This window comes from Perca flavescens, chromosome 23, assembly GCF_004354835.1.
Source record: "Perca flavescens isolate YP-PL-M2 chromosome 23, PFLA_1.0, whole genome shotgun sequence".
Lineage (NCBI taxonomy): Eukaryota > Metazoa > Chordata > Actinopteri > Perciformes > Percidae > Perca > Perca flavescens.
In genome coordinates this window covers 20,451,038-20,474,299 of record NC_041353.1, presented here as the reverse complement: position 1 = coordinate 20,474,299, position 23,262 = coordinate 20,451,038, and the positions used below count along the sequence as shown (strand labels likewise).

Genomic DNA, 23,262 nt, shown 5'->3' with positions numbered 1-23,262 from the left:
GGCTGAACCAACCTTCCGCGAGAATCGCGCCCTCGGTCCCGCGATAACAGCGCCAGATCCCGCTTTTTTTTCTTTTTCTTTTTTTAAATCTTTGATTGAAATTACCGGTAAGAGCGTTTTACTCTTCACTTCGTTTATATCTGTGTGTTGATGTCCATTCATAACAGAAGGGTTGCCTTTTGTAACGGCGTGTCATCAATGGCAAACTCCAATACAAACTTGACAAAAGAGTTTGTGGATCTCGGAAAAAGTGACTCTTTGATAACATCTACTCTCAGACCAGAGCTTATCACAACATCAAAGTAATTCATGCACTGTTTCATGTGCACAAAATATATTTCAAAGCAGTCAAAAAGGGCTGCTGTTCTTGATTTATTACACGTACAGCTCTATTAATCAGCTATTAAAATAAACATGTTGGAGGAATGCTTTCCAACATTACTTTTCTGGCTTGTTGCAGTTCCGCAGCAGAAGGGGTAGTCGGGTGTTACAGCAGATCCTGTGTGTTGGATAATGTTTCTATTCCTGCTTTTAAACTGCTGAGATTATATATATATATATACATATATATACATACATACATACACACACACACACACACACACACACACACAACAACAACAACAACATGAACAGTGAAAGTGAGAAGTTGAGTACCTCCACAGGCCACCAAACAGAACCAAAACAAGGGAATTTTACAATTGAAAGTAAAACGAAACCCAGCAGAGACAATTTCTTGTTTACAGATTTATTTCAACTCAAATCCTTCTTTTACCCATTTGCACATTAAAACCTTGCAGGCACCGCAGATGCATGTTGGCAACATTAGCAAACATAACACACGTAACCAACAAAGAAAAGTGAAGAATGTGTGTTCATACTGCTTGTGTCTGAACCCCCAGGCTGGCGATGCAGCTCTGCAGCATCATGCTGTAAATGCTCCGGGAGAAGGGAGAGGATCGCTGAAAGAATCTGGAGGGTGAAAGGGGAAGTGGTTTGTCGCAATAAACTGTACACAGTAGTGGCAGCGGCATGGGGGATCGGGGGGGGGGCACGGGCTCTCTAACTCTTTCGCAAGCTGACGTCGGCGCTGGTCAGCAACGGCGACAGTGACGTGTTCTCTGATGCGTCTTCTCTCTTCAGTACCAGGAAAGCCTCGCGACTGATTCCCAGCAGCTCTCGGAGTCCAATGTTTTCCAGCTAAAAAATACACAAACAGAAAAGTACAGCCATACATTCAGATGTAATAATACCACCACTATTACTACTAATGTGTATCTGGCTTTTCATTTAAAGCTGCATCTGGAATATTTGCACGATGGTGGCTCCAAATCAGTCACGTCACCACATATACAATCAGCCTTGCACATATTTTAAATGATGGTTCTTTATGGTGAAAAGTGTATGGAGTGGTTTACATAATCATCTTAGTCATGGTCTGTGACTGTCACAGGCTTTTTAAACCAAGGTTCTGAAACTCAAGTTGCCACCGGACAGTTTTAATAACATTTGAGTACAGAGTAGACGTAACAGATGCAGGTATACTTCGTTGTCTCGCATTGCCAGACCTTCCTTCCACAGCGCTGCAAAGGAGGGTCTGGCGAGTCCACACAGCATTCCGGGATGGGAGAAAAACGTGCTCTGGTTTATAGGCATTTCTTTAAACCAATCACAATCATCTTGGGAAGGAGCAACGGCGCCTCTGCAAAATAGCCTCGGAAAGGAACTTGTTTTGGTGGAACGTGTACGTTCAAAAGTTGTTTTAGTCGTGCAACAGAAAACTCAGATTTGACAGATAGTCTAGCTAGGGTAGGACATTTTGTTTTACCTCTAGCTGTTTAATCCTCTCCTCTTCTTCACATATTCGTCCCTCGTCCACCTCTATCGCTTTCCTCATCACAGAGGCCATCTCATTGATCTTGTCAATGTGTGCTTGCATTTCCTAGTAAAGGTGAAAAACAAATATGTATGTATAAATACAAGGCAGTGGAAGTTGGAAAAGCTTGTTAATACATATTAAAAATTCTTAAAATATGATGACACCCGTTAGGTGTTGTTATGCCTTTAGTTACTCTTTATCAAAACAGCTGAGCTGACCCATTTCTTTTGTTCAGTTTACAATCAAGATGGGGGGAAAAAAAGGGTGTCACGTGTAAGATGTGACATTCCCTCTATTACATGGAACGTAAAGAAACAAGTAGGCCTCACTGACCGTGGTGTGCTGCTCCTTCAGCTGGGTCACAATGGTGGGGTCGTCCCTCTTGCTGGTCATGAGGAGCCTGAACACCTGCTCCCTGTATTTGGTCATGATGAGCTCTAATGCAGACTGGTGTTCCTCTAACGACGTCCGTAGCTCTGCAGGAAGACGAGAACAACACAGGAGTGAACACGGGCTTGTTGGAGGGGACAACGCTGCGAGAAAAAAAACCCTACGAGAACATCTGTCAGCTTCATATTGTTGCACTTTGCTGTGCGTAGCCATCACACCTCTCTGTGGTTGTGACCGAACTGGAGACCAATCCAAACATTGCATTATGAATTAAAAAGTTTTTTCCTTTGTCATTTTTTTCCTCCCACAATATAAATAGCATTACAAATCACCTGCCTACCTTTGTTTTCCTGCTGAAGCTCTCTGATCTGACGGTTTTCCTGTTGGATTCCCAGGACCAGACTAGAACGAGGACGATGGCGCGCTACCTGGTTCAATGAGTCAATCTCCTCTTGGTACTGCAAACAGGAGATTACCAAACCAACTCCCATTAAGACAACTGGAAAATGTCAGTATAAAATGTTACAACAGTTTCTATGATTGCTAGTATTTCAAACTAAAAATGTCTCTTAAAAGTGATTTAATTTCATTAATAGGTCAATGTTAGCTTTTAGTAAGTTTAGTATTAAAAAAAAAACATTCATATTTAATTAGCACCAATATAATACGACAACATACCTGTTGCATGGACTCCACTCGCTTATTAAGCGACGTTGTCTGTTCGATCAACATCTCAGCTGCGTTGTCATGGTTACGAAGCCTCTCCACTAATGATTTGGCATCTGCCAGGACCTTCTCTAAGGTACAGTTCATGCCTGAGGAAATACAAGTCATCATTACTAGGAACTACGAAGGGTTAAGGACTACAGCATTGTAGTTTTGATAGAAAAGAGTGGATTCTTTACTTTATAATTGATAATGTTGCCATTAAGGGATGATATATATTTCAGTAAAATAAGTACCAGGCAAGCCCATAAACTAATCCGTTTAATGGCTAAAATCTGTGTTGTGAAGCTGGTCTAATTGGTTGTCTTTTCTCTTGTCTTAAGGAATGCCTCTACCTGATGATTGGTTCAAAATTATTCCATGCAAATATATCTTGTGAAGGAAACAATCGGTTGAATTTGCAAGTCTTACAAGCCATTTACAAGTTTGTACTTTGCATTTTAATCAGGCATTTATCTCAGGTAATAAATTGGGCCAGATAAAGCACATTATGTCTCACCAAGCTATTCATTACATCACTTAAGGACCTCAAGTAAAAAGTGACAGTAACAGAAACTGAAGCTCCTTTAGATTATGTCCAATTTGAGTCACTAAGGTAAATAAAACTACCATTAGTTGCTCAGGACAATGACCAGAATAAAGTAAAAAGCCATGACTTCAGAGAACTAAGAAAAAAACACCATGTAATTAGCTCGTTGCATGGACTCCACTCGCTTATTGAGCAACAACAATAATTGAACGTCTGTTCGATCAACATCTCAGCTGCGTTGTCATGGTTACGAAGCCTCTCAACTAATGATTTGGCATCTGCCAGGACCTTCTCTTACAAGTCATCATTACTAGGAACTATGAAGGGTTAATGACTACAGCATTGTAGTTTGATAGAAAAGAGTGGATTCTTTACTTAATAAGTGATAATGTTGCCATTAAGGGATGATATATATTCCAGTGTAATAAATACCAGGTAAGCCCATCCATTTAATGGCTAGAATCTGTGTTGTGAAGCTGGGCTAATTGGTTGTCTTTTCTCTTGTCTTAAGGAATGCCTCTACCTGATGATTGGTTCAAAATTATTGAAACTGAAGCTCCCCATGTGTACATCTTTAGATTATATCCAATTTGAGTCACTAAGGTAAATAAAACTACCATTAGTTGCTCAGGACAATGACCAGAATAAAGTAAAAAGCCATGACTTCAGAGAACTAAGAAAAAAACACCATGTAATTAGATAGCTCGTTGCTAACCCTACCCTACCTTCCTTGTTCTCGTCACACCTTGGATGACAGCTGCTGGACAGCTAATTCGCTCAAGCTAACGTAACCTTGTTGTAAGTGATATATTTAGTTACTGGTACGCCAAATTTATCGTAGCCGCAATAAGCGTAAAGGCAGTAACGCACTCAAAATTTCAGCTTCAGTTAACAGAGAACAGTATTATTACCAGCAGCACAAACACAAGTCTTTGCTAACTTATTAACGTTAGCTGACTTAGTACCCACGCTTAAGCTGTCATGCAAATCAACTTAAGGTACATAGCTACATATTCCAAAGGTATTGTTCTAACTGGTCGACTGACATTGCAAGTAGTTTCTTATTAAAGTTAGGAAATATCGTTAGTTGAGATGAAACTGTCGTACCTGAAGAATTCAAAGTGCACGACATTGGAGTATAGCTAACTTAGTCCGTTAACGTTACTTCCTGTTGATGTTTAGTAGCTCATTTTACCTACAGGCTAACATTAGTCCCCATTAAGGAGCAACACGTAAAAGTTCTGATGCAGCGGACATGAACTATGAACTTGATTTAAACACTTTAACGTTACTCGTTTTGCTGTAAAGCCAGTCTTGATATGATTTAAATGGCTACAGATAACCTAAACGACAGTATGCTAACCAAAGCTTCCAAAACACTACAAATACCGCGAGATTCTTATGTCAGGACATTCTCGCGACAATGACAGCGGGATTTAGTTAAATTATAGAAAAAATGGCGGACCGGCTAACGCAACTCCAAGACGCAGTCAATTCGGTAAACCTAATTTCGAAGTTTTTTTACGTAAACTAACAAAAAAATAAGTATATTTTGGCTGGTTATTTCACCTGAATGCCTAGCTAGTGCGAAGCAATATTCGTATTTATACCAGTAACTTGTTAACATGGCTACATCACAGTGTGTAGCAAACGACCAGGGGCCTATACCACGAACAAGTCTAGCTTCATGTTATATTGTACACAGAAACATTTGCTACAGTCCTGCAGTGTTAGAACATTGGAACCTCAAAGTGACTCATATTTACGAGCTAAGTCGCAAATGGGTGGCCGACTGGCAGGGTCAACGACTATACAGCTTATACATATCTCCTTGCTTGAAAGAAAGTGCAATCCAAATGGTGTTGGTTTGTGTGTCCAGCTTGCAGATCAGTTTTGTAACGCCATCGGCGTCCTGCAACAATGTGCGCCTCCTGCCTCCTTCAGTAACATCCAGACGGCTATCAACAGAGACCAGCCAGCAAACCCAACCGAAGGTGATCGGTTTGTTTTGGTTCCTTATCTGTATTCACTTCTTCTTCTCAGTTAATATACTTCTTTTCATGCCACTTTCTACTTCCACTACTTGTACTTTTTAGTCCACTACATAAATCTGACAGCTTTAGTTACTTTTTGCACACAAAACACATGTAGTTTATACAATTTTATGGTTTATTATAAATTAAACTGCCTAACAATGTATTGGCCTACATGTACAGCTGAAATGATTAGACCATTAAACACTTAGTTGACTGACAGAACTGTCTTCATCATTTCCAGTTTCTAAAATGTGAGGATTTTAATGTATTGAGCACTTACTACTTTTAATACTTTAAGTACATTTTCCTGATGATACTTACATACTTTTACTCAAGTAACATTTCCAATTCAGGACTTTTACTTGTAACAGAGTGTGGTATGAGTACTTTTAGTTAAGTAAAGGATCTGGATACTTCTTCCACCACTGTCCATAACACATAATATACTACTGCCTGCATCATTTGCAACAACACATTTGAATCAACACTGAGCATTGTCTTCTTCCCACATATCTCTCTCTCTCTCTCTCTCCCTTCATTTTGTTTTTCTTAATAGTATAAGACAAACAAAATTTACGGGAGAGAGAGATATGTGGGAAGAAGACAACGACAGTGACTTACTACAAGATAGAGAAACATGATTTGTGTAAAAATAGGGTTACATATATGTATATATATTTTTTAAACCTCTACCCAGAGTATGCCCAGCTGTTTGCAGCTCTGATCGCCAGAACAGCCAAAGATGTGGATGTACTCATCGACTCTCTGCCCAGTGAGGAGTCCACGGCAGCTCTGCAGGTCAGCGCATTCCCAAGCTCCTTTTTAAAACATGCATTTCAGTTACAGATATCACAATAAACACATACAAAAGCCAGGTTAGTATTTCTAGTTTTCAGTCAGCAGAGGGAGCCAGGTGACCACTTGTACAGCTGCTTTGTACATTGACCGATCAAGACTCTGACCATGAAAATGATGTCTGCTTATGGGTACAAAAGCAAAAATGATTATAGTCAGTTTTCAGGCCGCTTTTCTGGTTATTAATTGTACAAAGCCTAGAAGATGATAATATACTCTTGGATAAGCATTTTTTATTTACTGATACATACACACCTATCAAACAGTAGGGCTGGGCATTGTTTTGATTTTAACAATTTTGATTCTGATTCTTTTTTTTTTCTGGAAGCGCGGTGGCCTCTACGGAAACTGAAACTTGCGCACGTTAAATTTGGAACTGATGATTGCGTCCGAAACTAAATTTTAATACATAAAAAAAAAAACTACAATAAAAAAAATTATTCCATTGGAATCATAACTTTTGAACCGGTTCCAATGCCGAATCCTATCAAACAGTATTGTATACTGTATATTAGGGCTGGGCAATACGGAGAAAATCAGATATCACCATATTTTTGACCAAATACCTCAATGTCATGTTGCGACAATATTGTAGGGTTGACAATTGGTGCTTTAACAAAATATCTTTAGATAAATTATCATCAGTAATGTGGATATAATGACTAAGTAGGTAAAGGCAAATAATAGAATAAGTTCAGAAAATTACATCACTTTACTGTAATGCAGCCTTGAAACCAGGGGTGTGTGTGTGTGTGTGTGTGTGTGTGTGTGTGTGTGTGTGTGTGTGTGTGTGTGTGTGTGTGTGTGTGTGTGTGTGTGTGTGTGTGTGTGTGTGTGTGTGTGTGTGTGTGTGTGTGTGTGTGTGTGTGTGTGTGTGTGTGTGTGTGGCAGACGTTGAATGGCAAATGAGCATGTATCTGATTAGCCCTGAAATTCCGATGCAACAACTTCTCAGAAGAAAATTTAATACGTTTTTCAGGGTCATTGAGTTTTTATGAGCAGCCTTTTAAGTTAATTTTCTTACTTTCTCTACAATGTAAAAAGAGTGGAAAGAATGCTGCTATTTCTGTCTTGATTCCTTTTCTGAAAATAGAAGGCTTAAATGAGTGCGTAACCAATGTACAGTATATCTGGAATGGCCAATCCCTAGCATCTAGGCCATCATTAGTCAATTAAGCAAAATCATAAGTACAGCCAACGCAAAATGACAATATATACTTTAGTGTTTTCACATTTCAGATGACCCAGTAAGCCGTGACAGTGAGCCAGCATGCACGATGCCAGGACCCTGAAGCTGAAGCAGCTAAAGGGAATTTAGCCAGCATTGTTTTTATTATCTACACCTTTTGCTTTTTATTACTGGGACATGTCGAAATGACTTTAGTGAAATATGCCCATTCGATTTTAATGCCACAATTCAACAGTCTTATAAGCTTGGACACTTTAATTTCTCATCCTCATTATCTGAGGTGCTGTAAAATCACATAATTAATAAAACATAAAAAGGGGGGTTGCATACTGTAGCCCTATATGTAAAGCCTAATGAAGATCTACTGATTTTGCAATATTGCATGATGGGTATGTATCGGTTTAGACAAATGTAAATGACCTGCACCAACATCTCCACATTACTGAAGCTCATCAGCACGATTGACATAACTGTAGCGGTCCAGTGCAAAATCCCATTTTAGATGCCTGTAGTGTATATAAACAAAGATGAACTCACAGGTCACTGTCAGTAAAATATTTAACAAGTGGGATTCATCAACTGCAGGGGAATATCCCAAAAGACACCCCCGTAAATCACTTCTCTTACATCGGTTTAGTTTTTCTTTTAAAAATCAAAGTTTTCCACCCTGAGCCGTCACTCTGTGATCAGTCACTTAGGCCTACAGCTGACTGGCAGCATTCTCTACAGCACAAACATACATCTGTTGATCAGTAAAACAGAGTATGATGCAGTAACGGAGTGAAAGGGTTACCTTATTTATTCTAGTAATATCTGGCCATTCAGTTTCATTTGCTTCATGAAATACTGCCTTTGAAACATTTTCTAAGTTTTGTTTTTCCCTTTTTTTTTATTATTATTATTTTGGTGGACCATCATTTAAACTAATTATACTTTCCTGTTTCTTAAGCTATTGTGGCTTGCATATAGTTTTGCTATTCATAATGTCTGTTGTCACCAGTGCATCAGGCAAGTTAGAAAGAGAGAGGGTCATCAATCACAGAGCCTCCTTGTGTTTGTTTGTTTATTGTCCCCGTGGGAAAATTAGGTTGCGGCAGAAATCGCATCACAAGGCACTTTAACAACATGAAGAAAAAAAGAAAAGACAAAAAACAAACAATAAAAGACCATAACATGTAAACATTACTACTCATAGACCAGGGCACTCATGCATATGGGGAGGGGAAAGGGGGTGTGTGGGTTGAGTATGGTTCCAGACCAGCTGGATAAACGATAACGAAAATCCTGTCATAGATAATGAGGCTTTAGAATAAAAGATGTTGCATATTTGATACAGATACAGCTTTATTTATCCCCGAAAGGCAATTCAGTTCCTACAGTCCACCCAAACATATACATTTATATATACATTCAAACACACACACACACACACACACACACACACACATATACTGCCAGTCATCAATGACCGAGAGAGCACAATAAAAAGGCATATGGGAAAGGGCAAGATCCAGAAGTATACAACAAGAAAAATATTTGAAATAAGAACTGAATAAAGACGATAAATAAAAAAATAACGAGTGTATTGCACATAACAACAAATTACAATCCACCAATTGGATTAGTGAAAGGGCTGAAGCTCACAGTTTGTACTGTTTGCGCTACAAATATATTTGCATAAAACTCATCAGTCATTTCATTCCCACCCCCCATAAAAGCCTGCCTCTTTTGATTGTAAGTGAGTGTGACCGGCTGTACCCTCTCGCCAGGCGGCCAGTCTGCGGCAGCTGGAGGAGGAGAACCACGATGCCGCCGCCCGTCTGGAGGAGGTGGTTTACCGTGGCGATATGCTGCTGGAGAAGATCCAGAGCGCCCTGGCTGACATCGCCCAGTCTCAGCTCTGCACCCGCAACGGACCACCTCACCAGCCCTCACCAGCCGAATCCTGACCCGGCAGTGTGCAAAACGCACTTCTGGACAATTTTCAGCCATTTCCCTTCTCCCCATTCTGACTCTTGGTTTTTACCCTCAGACATCAGCTGCAAGCCTCAAAACACTCGCAACGCCGAATTTGTCTGTGAAGGGAACGCGAGGTGCCATACAGTTAGCGAAACATCATTTGGTTGCTTAACTGCAATGTTATTTTTTTTCTTTTACACAGCAGCCGGCGGTCTCCAGGCAACCACCAAAATGTGTAAAACACTAGATGCCTGTTGACAACGTCTCATGTTTTTTTTTTTTTTTTTTTATGTCTATGTTGTATATTGATTGAAGTCTGTTTTTTGTAGATATTTATGAAAGAAATGATTAAAATTCTCATTTTGGAGCATCTTTACTGAAAAACCTCAACGCCATAGAAATAAAAGTTTATTTTTATGCTCAACACTCTTCAGACCAGGTAACAAACCCATTCAGCTTACTGTTACTCTGAAGTCTTTTTTTTTTTTTTTTTTTTTTTTTTTTTTTTTTTTAAATAAAGCCTGAACAAACACTTTTTCCATTTGTCAACAGAGTTTTAGATTGATAGAATAGGTTTTTCTTGGGAAAACAACTACAAGAGGCATAAAGGATGTTTATTGTTGCCCTTAGTGCTCGCAAGGGATGTTCCCCTCTCTCATTTATTTGAAAAACTGACAATTCAGTTCCAAAATGGGTGCAACTTTTTAATATTATAAAGTCCTTGTCAGTCAATCATAAACAGCTCTGGTGCCTTATTGCACAGTAACTGTCCTAAATTTATGTTAGTTTATTATGCTGCAATAGCTCCACATATGTCATCAAAGAATCGCAGATGATAAACCACAACTTGGCAGAAAATCTGAATGATGCGCTCATTGCTTTTGTTAAATTGAGGAACTAAGCTCTTGTTTAAGTATGTTTCATGACGTTTTAGAGGAATTCAGCTACAAATAGCATGGGGGGAGGAAATGGGGAAGAGAGCTGCAGATGACTTAAAGATATACTCTACTTATTTGGGAACCTTAGGCAGATAAAATAATTCTTTGGTTGAACTGTTAATATCTGAAAATCACCATAGTTGTACTTAAGAAAGTTTTCACACAACTGCAGTCATGTGTCACGTGGTCTTAATTACATTCAAATCAAAATGGGGCTCAGTGGTCTTGAGTCCTTTTGCGAAGCTTAGGCTGCAGGCCAGAGAGTTTATAGCCCAAATCTAAATATAGGTGCTGTGTCACAGCTCAGTTGGCCCCATTGATGCGAGAAATATGAAAACAGCCTTGTGTGTTAGCAGGGTACACCCACCTCTGTGCATGTTGACATCATGGCTCATACAGTAAAAACCTCTTCCAAATAAGGAGAATTATGACAGAGAAACAAGCCTGAACCACTTTTCACCGTCAGCAAAAGTTTGTCGGTGTTAAAGTTTTATCTGCTTTTTGTTTGTTGTTTCTTTTTTCCTTTACTGCATTCACCTGTTCTTTGTCCTACAGACCTTTGGCTTATATAGACACAAGTGAACAAGGACATGAACGATTCCAGATAGGGTGAATGCATTTATAAGCTTCCTTGCTGAGACGACTGGAGGAAACGAGCCATTCTGCTGTGGAATTTCAAGTGTGAAAAACATAATCTGCCGTGGTTTAAACCAGCTACGTGTTTTACGTATTTTTGGGCCAAACAAGCTGCAGTCATGTTGAAATGTTGCACCAAAAGTTTCAGATCTTAAATATCTCTGAAAATAGCCCCAGAATATAGCTGTGGTCTGTATCTGTGGCAGGAACTCTTATCACAATTTTATTGTTTTTATGGTGTCTTATCTCCTGTATTGTCAGTAGGCAAAAGTAATTGTATAACATGTTTATGGTTATAGATTACAGTTTTGTATTTTTATAATAGTGATAGTTTAATGTAAACCATTTCTATGTTTTTTTTCTGTAAATGTCTCTGTCAACTATAGCAAATAAAACCCACAATTTTTAGTTTTGATCACAATGTGACCTTTTATGGACCTTAGATACCCTCTTGTAGTTTTTATGTCATTTGCTATTTATGTATGAAGGAAATAATTATTTTACAGTGTTTGTGTAATGGAGTAATGGAGTTTTCTTTTAGTAAGGGTTAGAACTAAGCATTACCAATAACATTATGTAACAAAGCTTACAACTAGTCTATAGCTAGAATCCAGTCTTTCATAGCTGCAAATGCTTGCTAGCAAAATGAACCTGCGTCCTGGAACCGTTCCTTAATACATCCATACCTTGGAACACAACCCTTGCGGGGCGGTTTCGATCTTCTCATTGGCTGACGCACATGTCCTTCTCATGGGTATTGCACATATGATTGGCAATTAGAAACCACTGGTTCCTTTCTTCATCGATGATTGGTTCTTGCCAACGTCAATCAAACGCTAACTCCGTAGTGTTCCCGGAGCGTTTGATGAGACCGACGGTCCCAGGAAGCAGCGCTGCTTATTTTATGTTTTATAGCGATAAAGACGGGGGAAGCGTTGAATTTCGAGATCAGGGGGTACAAATGAAGAAAGTGAAATAATGCCAAATAATTTCAGGTTAGCTTGCTGTCAACGTCAGAGCGCTTTTGTTATGATTTGGCGTTGATATCGGCGATGTTTACCGTGCAGCCCGTTAAGTTCCCCTGAAGGGTGGCACAGTAACGTTAAGTGGAGCCTTTAGCCTTCGACTGCCTAAATATTAGGCAGAAAAATACGAAAATTCACATTATTTCTCATATATCGTGCGGTGGCGCCAAGCCAGTAATTTACTCTGGAGCAGGACACGGAGGTAGGTGAAAATGTTTCCCACATAATGCTCTTTATTTTTGTGCTGTCGGGTTTTTCAGAGACACTGCCAGACAGAGACGCAAAAGGGAATATAACGGACGAATAGCTAGCTAACGCAACACAGCAACAAACTATGCCAATGTTTGTATTGTGTAAGTAGCTAACCTTATATTATTAAAGCTTATTGGTATCTTAAAAAAAAGGAAGAATATTCTCATAGTAGGTGGAAGGTAGGTTTGACAGGGTGGCACAAAAAGTTTCAATTTAGGTGAGTTGTGTGTAACGTTAACGTTACGTAGCTTGTTCAATAACGTTCACGTTACTCCATGCAGGTACACGCGATCTCTGCAGGTGGATGGAGGAAGTGTAACGTTAATCCAGCAACCTTGAATTAAAAGCGTGACAATTACGATTACAGTTGGGTATCGTTTCTGCTTATCGATTCCGGTTTTTACCAATTGTTGATTCCGATTCTTTGAGGGGCAGGTTGAAAACCGATCACATGCTAATACACATATTTTTAAAAACTTAACTCCATTCACAATTTACTTTATACAGTTTATGGAACCTGTAAATTAATTTCATACCGTTTAATTTGGTTTAATATTTTTTTCTTCTTCTTTTTTTCATTCACTGTAACTGTAACCCGCCAAAAAACGTTACTATGTCTACACTTCTCTCCGAGACTTGGCTCTACTCTGCCCTTGTCTCTTAGCACGCTGCACGGAGACAGACACAGGCAGGCTTGTCAACTTCATACATGAAATAGCGGTCAATATTAACAACATACGAGTTAAAACGCAAAAGAACATACAGTACGTTGCGTCTCGGAGAAAAACATACTATTGGGTTGAGAATGATATGTGCATACTGACTGTGTTTGTAGCGAGTGTGTCGCCGTTGCGCAATAGAGGAAACGCGGAAACCGTAGCAGTGATCGCTGCAGCGCGGGGCCGGCGATCCACTCCTGATGCCGCCGATGGGAACAGACGGATTGGACAACATGGGCTCCGCTTTGCAGCTCTTGCGAGGCCATTGTGTCCCTGGCGTTTTTTTCCGTACTACCTAAATAAAACAAAATTTATCGCTTTGCGCAGCGTCATCCCGTCCAGTAATTGTGCCTCGTGTAGTTGAGGAGCCGATAAGCAGAACCAAAACTTACCTGGTTCTTGGCATTCTGGAATCGGTTCTAATTTGGAACCCTGTTTCGGTTCCCAACCCTAATTACGATGCACGTTAAACATAAAAACAAGTTTATACATTTGACATTTTTATTTTGTCCACTTTTAATTTGAAATACATTGACAAAACACATCTGCCAAAATATTTGAAATAAAAGTAATTTTTAACATTTCTTTTCAATTTTGAAGCATATTCTGAAGTATATATTATTGCTGGAAAAACAAAAAAAAGGTTGGATTGCAACTAACGATTATTTTCATTATGGATTATTTTCTAGATTAGCCTAATCGTTTGGTCGATAAAATGTCAAAAAATAGTGAAAGAAATGTCCATCCTAGGTTCTCAATGTCTAAAGATGATTTCTTTAAATGTCTTGTTTTGTCACTCCAAAACAGTTTAATATGATTATAAAACAGCAGGAGATCTCCGTATTTGAGAGCCTGAAACAGCATTTTCTGCCATTTCTGCATGAAAAATTCCTTTAACGATTAATTGACTATCAAAATAGTTGGCGATTTATCTTTTGATTTGTCGATCGACTAATGGATTAGTCGACTAATCCTTGCAGCTCTAGAATAAGGGTATATAATGCCATATGACAAACAATGAAATTGCACAATGTACTGTAAGGGATATTACTGAATAATTTATACATACCATTATTTCATTATTATGTTCCATTATTAGAATGTTATGGTGACTTGAAGCTTAAAATACCAGAACAAGTTGTTTTTTGGGTGTTTTTTGAGCTTTCCATTGCTCTCTCTGGCGTCATGACTGAGCCCTTTCATTCAGGACGAAAAGGGCTTCCTGTTCAGTCCTTGAAGGGTGGAGTGTGTCTTTGTGACACACATACACACACACACACACACACACACACACACACACACACACACACACACACATTTTTACACAATATGGTGGACTGATCCTTCAGTTTTAGTGAGATGAGGCAACATCATCTGAGTTTTAAAACGGTTTTATTCATTGTGACCAAATCCTTTTACTTTATTTGTAGAGTATAGTCTTGGCCAGCCAGATTTGGCCCCTGTCCTGTGTTTTAGACCGCATGCTTTAGTCTCCAAATAGTGAGCTTGCTTTTATAATTCTTTCCTTATACAGTATGTGCCTGAGTGCTGTAGCCTTGTATAGCTATGGGGTGGATCTGATTAACTTCAAGCCAAACTGAACCCTTCAGACTGAGCTAGAGGCCTGGCATTTTCCACCTAGGTGGGTACACAAGCACAAAACCCATCTAGGCTCTCTAGGGTGCACATTATTTTCATTGCTCAATTTTCAGCTCCATACAGCAAACTAGTAGACCGGGGGTGGGAGGATGATAATAATGATATTGTAAGCTTTGATTAAATGGCTTTCCAAGATGTCATTCAGAGTCCATAGCCTTTAAATGTCATTAGATCTGCACGTACCACCGAACCCATTCTGTGACAAATCGATAACCATTTGTAATTATATGACATGGGCGCTTGTATTGACGAACCCAGAGAATGACCACTGTCCAATCACTGTTTGTGATTTCACGGCCCACAACTTTACTGTTTTGGCTCACTTTCTCTGTCCACTGTATGCTAGCAAAGGACAGACAGACAAAGTTAGCATTTAGCAACTGAAGAGCAAGATATTTTCCTCAGGGGTTGGTAGAGGCCAAAACGGAACAGAAGGAGAGGGAACATGGAATTCTCAGGCAGCCATACGACTCCAAATTCATGGTTTGAGCATTTTCAATATATATAATATTTACTACTCACAATATTAGGTTCTGGCTAAATGTCTGTATAGGACTGCTCTTTCTGACCTAAATGAATTTAGCACTACTGACGTGTTAAAGAGAGAGTTTGGATAGTTTGAAGTGGAGTTGTATGAGACGCCACATTTCTATCATTCTCCATGTTCCCCAGCCCTAGCATGTGTCACATAGTATCCCAGAGTGATGTAGTGTGACGTGCGTGTGAGCAGCTTTAATAAAGTGGTGTCCGGTAGGGCTGTGCAATTAAACAAATTTTGATCGCGATGATGTAATCAAGAAAAACGATTATTTTGCACATTACATTTTGCAAGTAAACCCCTTTTTTTTTGTCTTGTGTTCTAAAGGGGAATTCAAAAAGTTAAAACGGGAAAAGTATTAAGGGGAAATTTCACAGTTCAAGGTGTTTTCACTGTTGATTTGTTTAACTGTTTCACTGTTTTTCACTGTCTTTCCGAAAGTCAATCAGTGTTAAATAATCGTGATTTCAATATTGACCAAAATAATTGTGATTTATGATTTTTATATATATATATATATATATATATATATATATATATATATATATATAATCGAGCAGCCCTTGTGTAGTCAGTCAAAATATTCATTGTCAGTTTCAGTGATCAACAGAGAAAACACTCCTATCTTCTTCTACTTCAGCACAGCGCTTCATTTCTCTGCATGCTCACAAAGTGAGGGGGGGGGATGTAAATGTATTTTTAAGTTAAGTATTTTAATCTACAGTTACAGTGGGGCTGCTCAGTTGTAAATCTCCAGTTGGCTTTTAGCACTGACTTAATGTATGGCCCTATGGAGTCTGTCTTGTAGCTTCTTTTTTTTTATTCTTAATTTCGCAATTCCAGCCCTTTTGGGATTTACATTAATGCTGCCATCAGTCTGGCCCCAGGTGGGCCCTCGTCGAAAAAAAGACACCTGCCACTTTTTTGGGGGAAACCCTGAAGTGACCTAAATGTGCACTTTGTTGACCATAAAGAACACCCGTCATGGACCACGGATTAATTTTTCATCTGTGTCAGGCTGCTGTGGTAGCTACAGTCTGTTCGCTGGTTTCAAAGGTACTGTACATAGAGGTACATAGCTTATGTGCTTTTTCTCAGAAAACGTAACCTCACACAGGGCGGACATGGGCTTACGTGAGATCACAGAGAACAGTAAGTCGGCTTTGTGTTTGACATTTTATTGGCGATCATCATCAGTGGTGTCTCCCCTATTTACGCGGAGCTTCCTATGAGTTTTGTGCTCAGGTAAATCTGCGCAGTGCTCTGTAACTCTACACCCTGATTTGCCAGTGTCTCACTCAGTGTCGTTTTCCACTTAACAGAAACCTCCCAAACCAAGCAGTTTGCAGCAATGATTCATTGATTTTTTTCTCAGAAGTCAGGAAGTGTCCTGTTGTTGTGGGATTGTTGGGACGGGGATGGAAAAGGGCCGGTGGCTAGACGAAACATGGGTCCTATCTCTGGTCTGCAGGGCTGTTTTTTCTCTGTGTGGGCTAATCAAGTCCATTCTGATGGCGTACTGCTGGAATAGTGTGATGATGTACACATCCACCCTCTTCCTCTTGCCCTTTATTAACATAACATGGTCATGTTGATATTTTATTAATTTAGGAAGAAGATAATTAAACTTCCCCTCTTTAATTTACAACAAGAGAAAACGTTACAGATGCATCGTTGCATTTCAAGTGTTGCATACGGTAAATTAGCCTACTTTGGATGTCTCGTGAGCTAAATCGGGTATCACTGTCAGTCACTGTCACCAGCCAAAGCATTAAGAGTTTGTTGTAGCAACCAACGTAATAACTCCGATTTATATAGCGCATTTCAGGAAACCCAAGAAGTACAGCGGGACAAGGGGGAGGAAAATAGCAGGCCAACACAAACTAAAAGGAATAAAACGTCTGGAAGGGGGGCGTCATTTAATGTCGGCTATTGTCTACAACCACATCGCACACTCTAAAGTTATTTCATGAATGAAGTAGACATATTACATACGTGAGGGCCAATTCGGGGTGGGTTTTGAATCATTTACAATCCCGTAATTGTCTCTATCTGTTGAAAGCCCAACCGAAGTTGACTCACGTTATTGCCCATCGTCTGCCCCTTTCCCTTTTTTAGCTTTTAGTTGTTCTTCGTTTAATTTCCTTCTTTTCTGTGATGGCCCTGCCCCAGTATCAGCCATAACTACAACATATAACTTCTAAAATAAAATAAAAATACAATTAGGCCTACATAAAGAAATCTCCTTCTACCCTTTACCTGGCTGGATACACTAACACAGGCTTTTCCGGTGTTACACAGAAATCTGTGACCCTTCAGAATGTGTTACTGTAGCGCCGTCTACCTGCCGCAAATCATACTGTGACTGAGTGGGGAAAAATCGGACCCGGGCAGAGGCATTAATACAAACTATATAGAAATGGTGTTTTTTTTCACTGTTAGTCTCGTTGGCTGTGGAGCTCACTGCTGTAAAATAAGGTTTAACTAGTTAATTAAACCAAGGGTGCACTTTGTTTTTCCAACCTGACTGTTACGACGCCTTCCATGGATTCGGGAACAGTAACATGACCATCAATAAAATGTGACAGAGTCAGTGTAAAAGTGAAAGATTTGGTTTTTATTCCAAACATGGAAATGGCTCACAACAGGATGGTGGAAGATGGGACCTGGAGGTTGTGCCAAACAAATGAAATTAATATAACGAAACTGGGCCTAGCTCACCACTAGCTCTACAAACAAAACCAGTCAAACAAAATACCTAACCTGCTTCTCTTAAAAAAAGATAAAGAGAACATGGCGGATCTATACACAGGCGGCAACAACCACTAAACCTGGCGGATCTATGCAAAGATCAACTACGTGCAAAATGTACAGAGTAAATGGTCAAGAAAATAATTCAATAAATACACCAAAACATGCAATTGTTTTTTTATGTTACCTTTTCAAGGCATGTGTTGCCTTTGCATTATTGTAAATGTGAAAAATATCAGACCACATTTTATCACTTACTTTGTCTTGCCACTGTATGTGTGTGTTTCTTCTACTCTGTGGTTTTCATTCCACCCACACAAGGGCTTCACATCAAATCCAAGATGCCAATACGTGCCCTTGTAGAGAAAGTAGTTCCCAAATTGCCTGGGAGAGATCAATCCTTTGACTAAAGTGCTGTTCCTATGTGTTGTGTTCATGAAAATTAATGATCCTCAGATCAGTTTGATAACAGAGATGTGTAAAGATGCAAAATTAATGCATACTGAGAAAGATCGGATTTAATGAGATTTCACTGATTAGTTCCTGGAATGAAACCCTGCAGACCAGCACAGGATTCCAGTCACAGGGATGTTTTAGAACCAAGGATCCGACTCCCGTTAGTCTGTGGTCAAGGGATCTGTTTGAGAGCTGCACACGTTGAAATGTAAACATTGATAGCACTTGGGTACCAGGGGCCTTATTGCACAAAAGTAGAATAAAGAAATCCAGGATAAATGAAAAAGCGCAGCTTGACTTAGTGTGATCCACTCATCACGGCTTAATCGGTTGCACGTTTGCCGAGCCAGGATAAGTAGGTGAAGCTATGTCAAGCCAGGAGTAGATAGCTGGGATAAGTGCACGTTCACGGATTTCTTAAATAGACCACGGTATCGATCACAGATTTACTGATGCAGAAATGGAAAAGACGTGTGCAGCATATGTTTCACCCGTTGAGCAGCAGCTTTTAATGGAAATTTACGAGGAGGTGAAACATATAATATGCAAAAAGGGAAATACGGCTGTTATCAAACGGAAAAAAAGCCCGACAGACAATAGCGGACCGACTGAATATGTATGGATTTAAAAAAATCTACTTAGTCGCTCCATGTTTTAATTGCTTTAATATGCTTGTTTTATGTGTTGGTTTTATTGCTGTATCTGTTTTTATGTGTTAAATGTGCTGGTTTTAGTGTAAAGTGTCTTAGTAGTAGCCTGTAAAGCACTATATAAATAAAAATAAAAAATTCTTGTTCCTGGGAAATTTATAAGGACTAGGCTTAATTTTGAAGCTTATTCATAATGCGAGAATATGTTTTACAACCATATGCACAAATCTCCATAAGCTATGTCTAATTCTAAATGTCTTTCTACAATTAATCTTCATACAAAACAAGCATGGACAAAAACTAGAAAAAGAAGTGACTTCAATACACACTGTAAGCATATCTGTAAAACAATGTAGCCTGTTATTATTCATGTTTTTTTTCTCACTCCCAAGCTCCAAGATGACGAGTGACAGCACCAAAATAAAATGATTAAGAAGCTTTGTGGCATTCCAACACATTCTCACTCCCATTTGGTAAAAAAAAGGATGTTTGATCAGGTGCCGTTGTCGTCGTTATTGATGCAAAAAGTCAGCTTTTAGAGTCCGCTGCGCGGTGTGGGAGGATCCCCCCGCCTCCCCGCGTTGCACGGGCGGGGGCACATTTCACGGGGACAGCAGTGGAGGAAAAGCCCATTTCCTCCGTATCGTCCCACTTTTTACCATTACCATCTCAACAACTGCAGTAGTAGGATTTAAATCAAACTCGTGACAGCAATAGTGACAAGTAATGCATGTTAATAAAATGAAGCAGAACACATTCAGAAGACAACGGAATAACTGTTAAACACGTTTATTTTGGATCAGAGCAGCAGCTGATTTAACACATAACACTCCAGGATTAATCTTAGCCTGGCTGTTAGCCTGCTCTGGACCAGGCTAGCTGCAAAGAATAAATCGCCATGGTTACTTGGCTGGGTTTAATTCAACCTGCTTTTGTGCAAGCAAGTCAAAGCTAAATTCCTCCAGGATAACCTGAATATCCCGGCTTAATCCCTTATCCTGGTTTTGTGCAATACCCCTCAGGTTATCTTGTACACTGAAGGGGAAAAAGTCAAACAAGAAGATAGTCCTTTTGGATTTGAAAGTCTTAAGGACTCAACCGATTTTACACATTTAAGATCAGGTAATTCATCATACATAGCACTACTCAGCTCAAACTCAAAAGTTGTACTAATGTTTCTGGACAGCACTTTTTAAACTAGGAAAAAATAACCCTGATGATGTTATCACAGTTTGAAAGACATGGATATCTGACACGAGTGGAGGCTCTAGTGAAAGACACTATCGAAATGCATTATGGGAAGTGTAGGATTTAGCGTTTTTGGTGCTTGAGACACACACACAGTAGGGCTGTGCAATTAATCAAAATGTAATTGTGACTATGATTTCTGCTCCCAATGATCACAAAAACAGAATAATCCAGAAAAACTATTATTTAGCTCATTACGTTTTGCAAGTAAAATCTTTTCTCTTGTGTTCTGAATGAAAAAAATAAAGTTTCAATCTGACAAGTATTAAGGCAAATTTCACATTTGTTTTTATTTTTATTTTTTTACTCTTGATTTAACGTTTTCCACAGTTTTAAGTTCAATAATTGCAACATCTTTCCAGAAGTCGAGTAATCGTGTTAAATTATCGTGAATTATTGACCGAAATAATCGTGATATTTTTCCCCATAATCAAGCAACCCTAGCGCGTACACACACACACACACACACACACACACACACACACACACACACATAAGTCAGAATATCTTGGGCTTTGCTGCTTCTATTTTGGCCATTATTGTTTTTAACTTTTGCTTGTCCTTGCTAGTACTCCTTTTAATAGGACATTATATCATATTGGACATGATCTAAGTTAGTCAGTGTTGATTCCTGTGGTTAGTGACACACTTTAGATTGTAGAGGGGAGTCACACAGGTGTAGCTGTCTGTCTTGGTGGGTGGTCCTTGCACTACTGATTTTGACTGGTCAGTTGAGCCTGCACGCTTTAAGTCCTTCAGGTAAAACTCGTCTCTGGCCGGTTAAAATATTTTGTAGAGGACTGAATTGATGGTAAAATCACTGACCAGTGGACACTTCCCACACTAGCAGAAGCAGTGACTGGACTGCTGTGCACAACCTGATGTTGTTTCTGATGTTTGTCTTCCAGGATAGTATGGCCATGACGGTGGAGACTGCAGCTGCCCTTCCCATGAGCAATCACACCCGAGAGAGGGTGACTGTGGCCAAGCTGACACTGGAGAACTTCTACAGCACTCTACTCACCCAGCACGAGGAGCGGGAGATGAGGTGAAACTGCCGCAGTGGTTTTATAGCCCACAGTATTAGGGCTGTGCTCGATTAAAGAAATACTTAATCAACTAACAATCATTCAATTGTATCGACTAATCGATTAGTTGATTTAATCGACAGATCTGTAAATCTGAGTTTCTCCGCAAAGAGTCATGCAAAAGCACCACTTTAATTCTTGTGTTTACCAGAGATGTGCTCGTACATTTCTAGGAAATAAGTCATTCAGCACGAAAAAAGCATAAAACATGACCAATCGACTAAAGAAATCTAAGTTGACTAATACCAAAACGACCGATTAGTCGACTAAGAGGGAGCAGCCCTACACAGTATACCTGTCGATATGAGGCCAGCAGCCTTTTCTTCACACAAATGTATAGAAAACCCACCCGCCATGTTGCACTTGTTGCTCTTCATCAGTAATATTCCAGGCCATGTTGGATTTGCTATGTAACAAAAGCTTTTTTTACCTCTAACTTACTGGACGCCGTACTTTTAACAGTTGCCTCATGCATGCCTTATATGACATTGCCCTCGTGCATGAGTTAGTTACCTCAGCTACTCTCTGGGTGTACATGGAGCTGTTATTTGAAGCATCAAGTGTCCCTCCATCTGCTGAAAAAAGGAAACCCAGCGGTGTTCCATCTCAGGTGTGAGCACGACAAAGCACAACATTGTGTTCTCACATTACCCAAGAGCTGATCTCTAGTCCGGGTAACATGGTTTGGTTTGGCAGCTGGCTCACTGTTTACACACCAGCATAAACTGACACGGGATTCACTTTCAAGAGCTGACCGGTTTTGGGTGATCTAATCCCTCCGTGTCACTCGTATATTGTGAAGTCACTCGGAGTACAACATTTTAGCTTTTTCGCCACCCTTAGTCAGATTTGTACGCATTTTTCAAAGCACAATGTTTTCATTGTATGTAATACATTGTATTGTTCATAGGCAGAAGAAGCTGGAGAAGGCCATGGACGAAGAGGGCTTGCCAGATGAGGAGGTAAAGTAGGCTTTGTCTTCTGGTTTACAGACCTCAACATATTGCAAGAAAAAGGTGTTGTGTTTTTTTTCTTTCTCTTCCTCTCCGACTTCTTCAGATGTCTTACCGTCTGGTGTCTGTGTTTTGCAGAAAGTAATGCGCCGCTCGCAGCATGCCCGTAAGGAGACTGAGTTTCTGCGACTGAAGAGGACGCGACTTGGCTTGGATGACTTTGAGTCCCTTAAAGTTATCGGACGGGGTGCTTTTGGAGAGGTATATACAAAGAGAGGCTGAAACCCTTGCACATTTTAATTGAGAATGTGTGTGGTGACCACAAATTGACACACACGCGTTACATTTTCATTCGCACGCCTTCTGAATTGAACCGTGATGTTGTCTCCTTCAGGTCCGCTTGGTGCAGAAAAAAGACACGGGGCACATTTACGCCATGAAGATTTTGAGAAAAGCAGACATGCTGGAGAAAGAACAGGTGAGAGTATTTGTCTGCACCACAGTTCTCACAGATGTTAAGACATCCTGTAAGAGCTGCTGCAGCTGCTGCTGCTGTTAAGTGTCTTACGTTCACGTTGCCCGCTGCCTCACTGCAGGTGGCTCATATCCGGGCGGAGAGGGATATTCTGGTGGAGGCGGACGGCGCCTGGGTGGTCAAGATGTTCTACAGCTTCCAGGACAAGAGGAACCTCTACCTCATCATGGAGTTCCTTCCTGGAGGTTTGCACACTGACAACTTAAGATGGATTTGCATTTGAGGTCATCGGTTCTTAGTGTGTTTACTCT

General features: G+C 39.9%; 3 protein-coding genes across 3 annotated transcripts in view; 2 read left to right on the top strand and 1 right to left on the bottom strand.

Moving 5' to 3' along the window:
• Nucleotides 1-732: 732 nt before the first annotated feature.
• fgfr1op2 (FGFR1 oncogene partner 2) lies at nt 733-4,947 on the bottom strand. The gene is made up of 6 exons (XM_028571154.1): nt 4,632-4,947; nt 2,948-3,084; nt 2,610-2,727; nt 2,213-2,355; nt 1,829-1,942; nt 733-1,200 (listed from the first exon to the last, which is right to left on the bottom strand). Exons 1-6 carry the CDS (start codon nt 4,654-4,656, stop codon nt 1,063-1,065), a joined length of 675 nt encoding a protein of 224 aa, XP_028426955.1. The 5' UTR covers nt 4,657-4,947; the 3' UTR covers nt 733-1,062.
• med21 (mediator complex subunit 21) lies at nt 4,943-9,939 on the top strand. Its single transcript, XM_028571155.1, has 4 exons — nt 4,943-5,022; nt 5,404-5,518; nt 6,258-6,358; nt 9,374-9,939. Exons 1-4 carry the CDS (start codon nt 4,981-4,983, stop codon nt 9,551-9,553), a joined length of 438 nt encoding a protein of 145 aa, XP_028426956.1. The 5' UTR covers nt 4,943-4,980; the 3' UTR covers nt 9,554-9,939.
• A 2,019-nt stretch (nt 9,940-11,958) lies between these two features.
• LOC114550121 (serine/threonine-protein kinase 38-like) overlaps nt 11,959-23,262 on the top strand; it is an 18,385-nt gene continuing 7,081 nt past the window's right edge. Inside the window, exons 1-6 of the mRNA XM_028570675.1 lie at nt 11,959-12,364; nt 21,344-21,483; nt 22,434-22,485; nt 22,615-22,737; nt 22,871-22,954; nt 23,073-23,196. Coding sequence (XP_028426476.1) covers nt 21,350-21,483; nt 22,434-22,485; nt 22,615-22,737; nt 22,871-22,954; nt 23,073-23,196 — 517 coding nt within the window. The 5' untranslated portion in view covers nt 11,959-12,364; nt 21,344-21,349. The remainder of the gene's footprint in view (nt 12,365-21,343; nt 21,484-22,433; nt 22,486-22,614; nt 22,738-22,870; nt 22,955-23,072; nt 23,197-23,262) is intronic.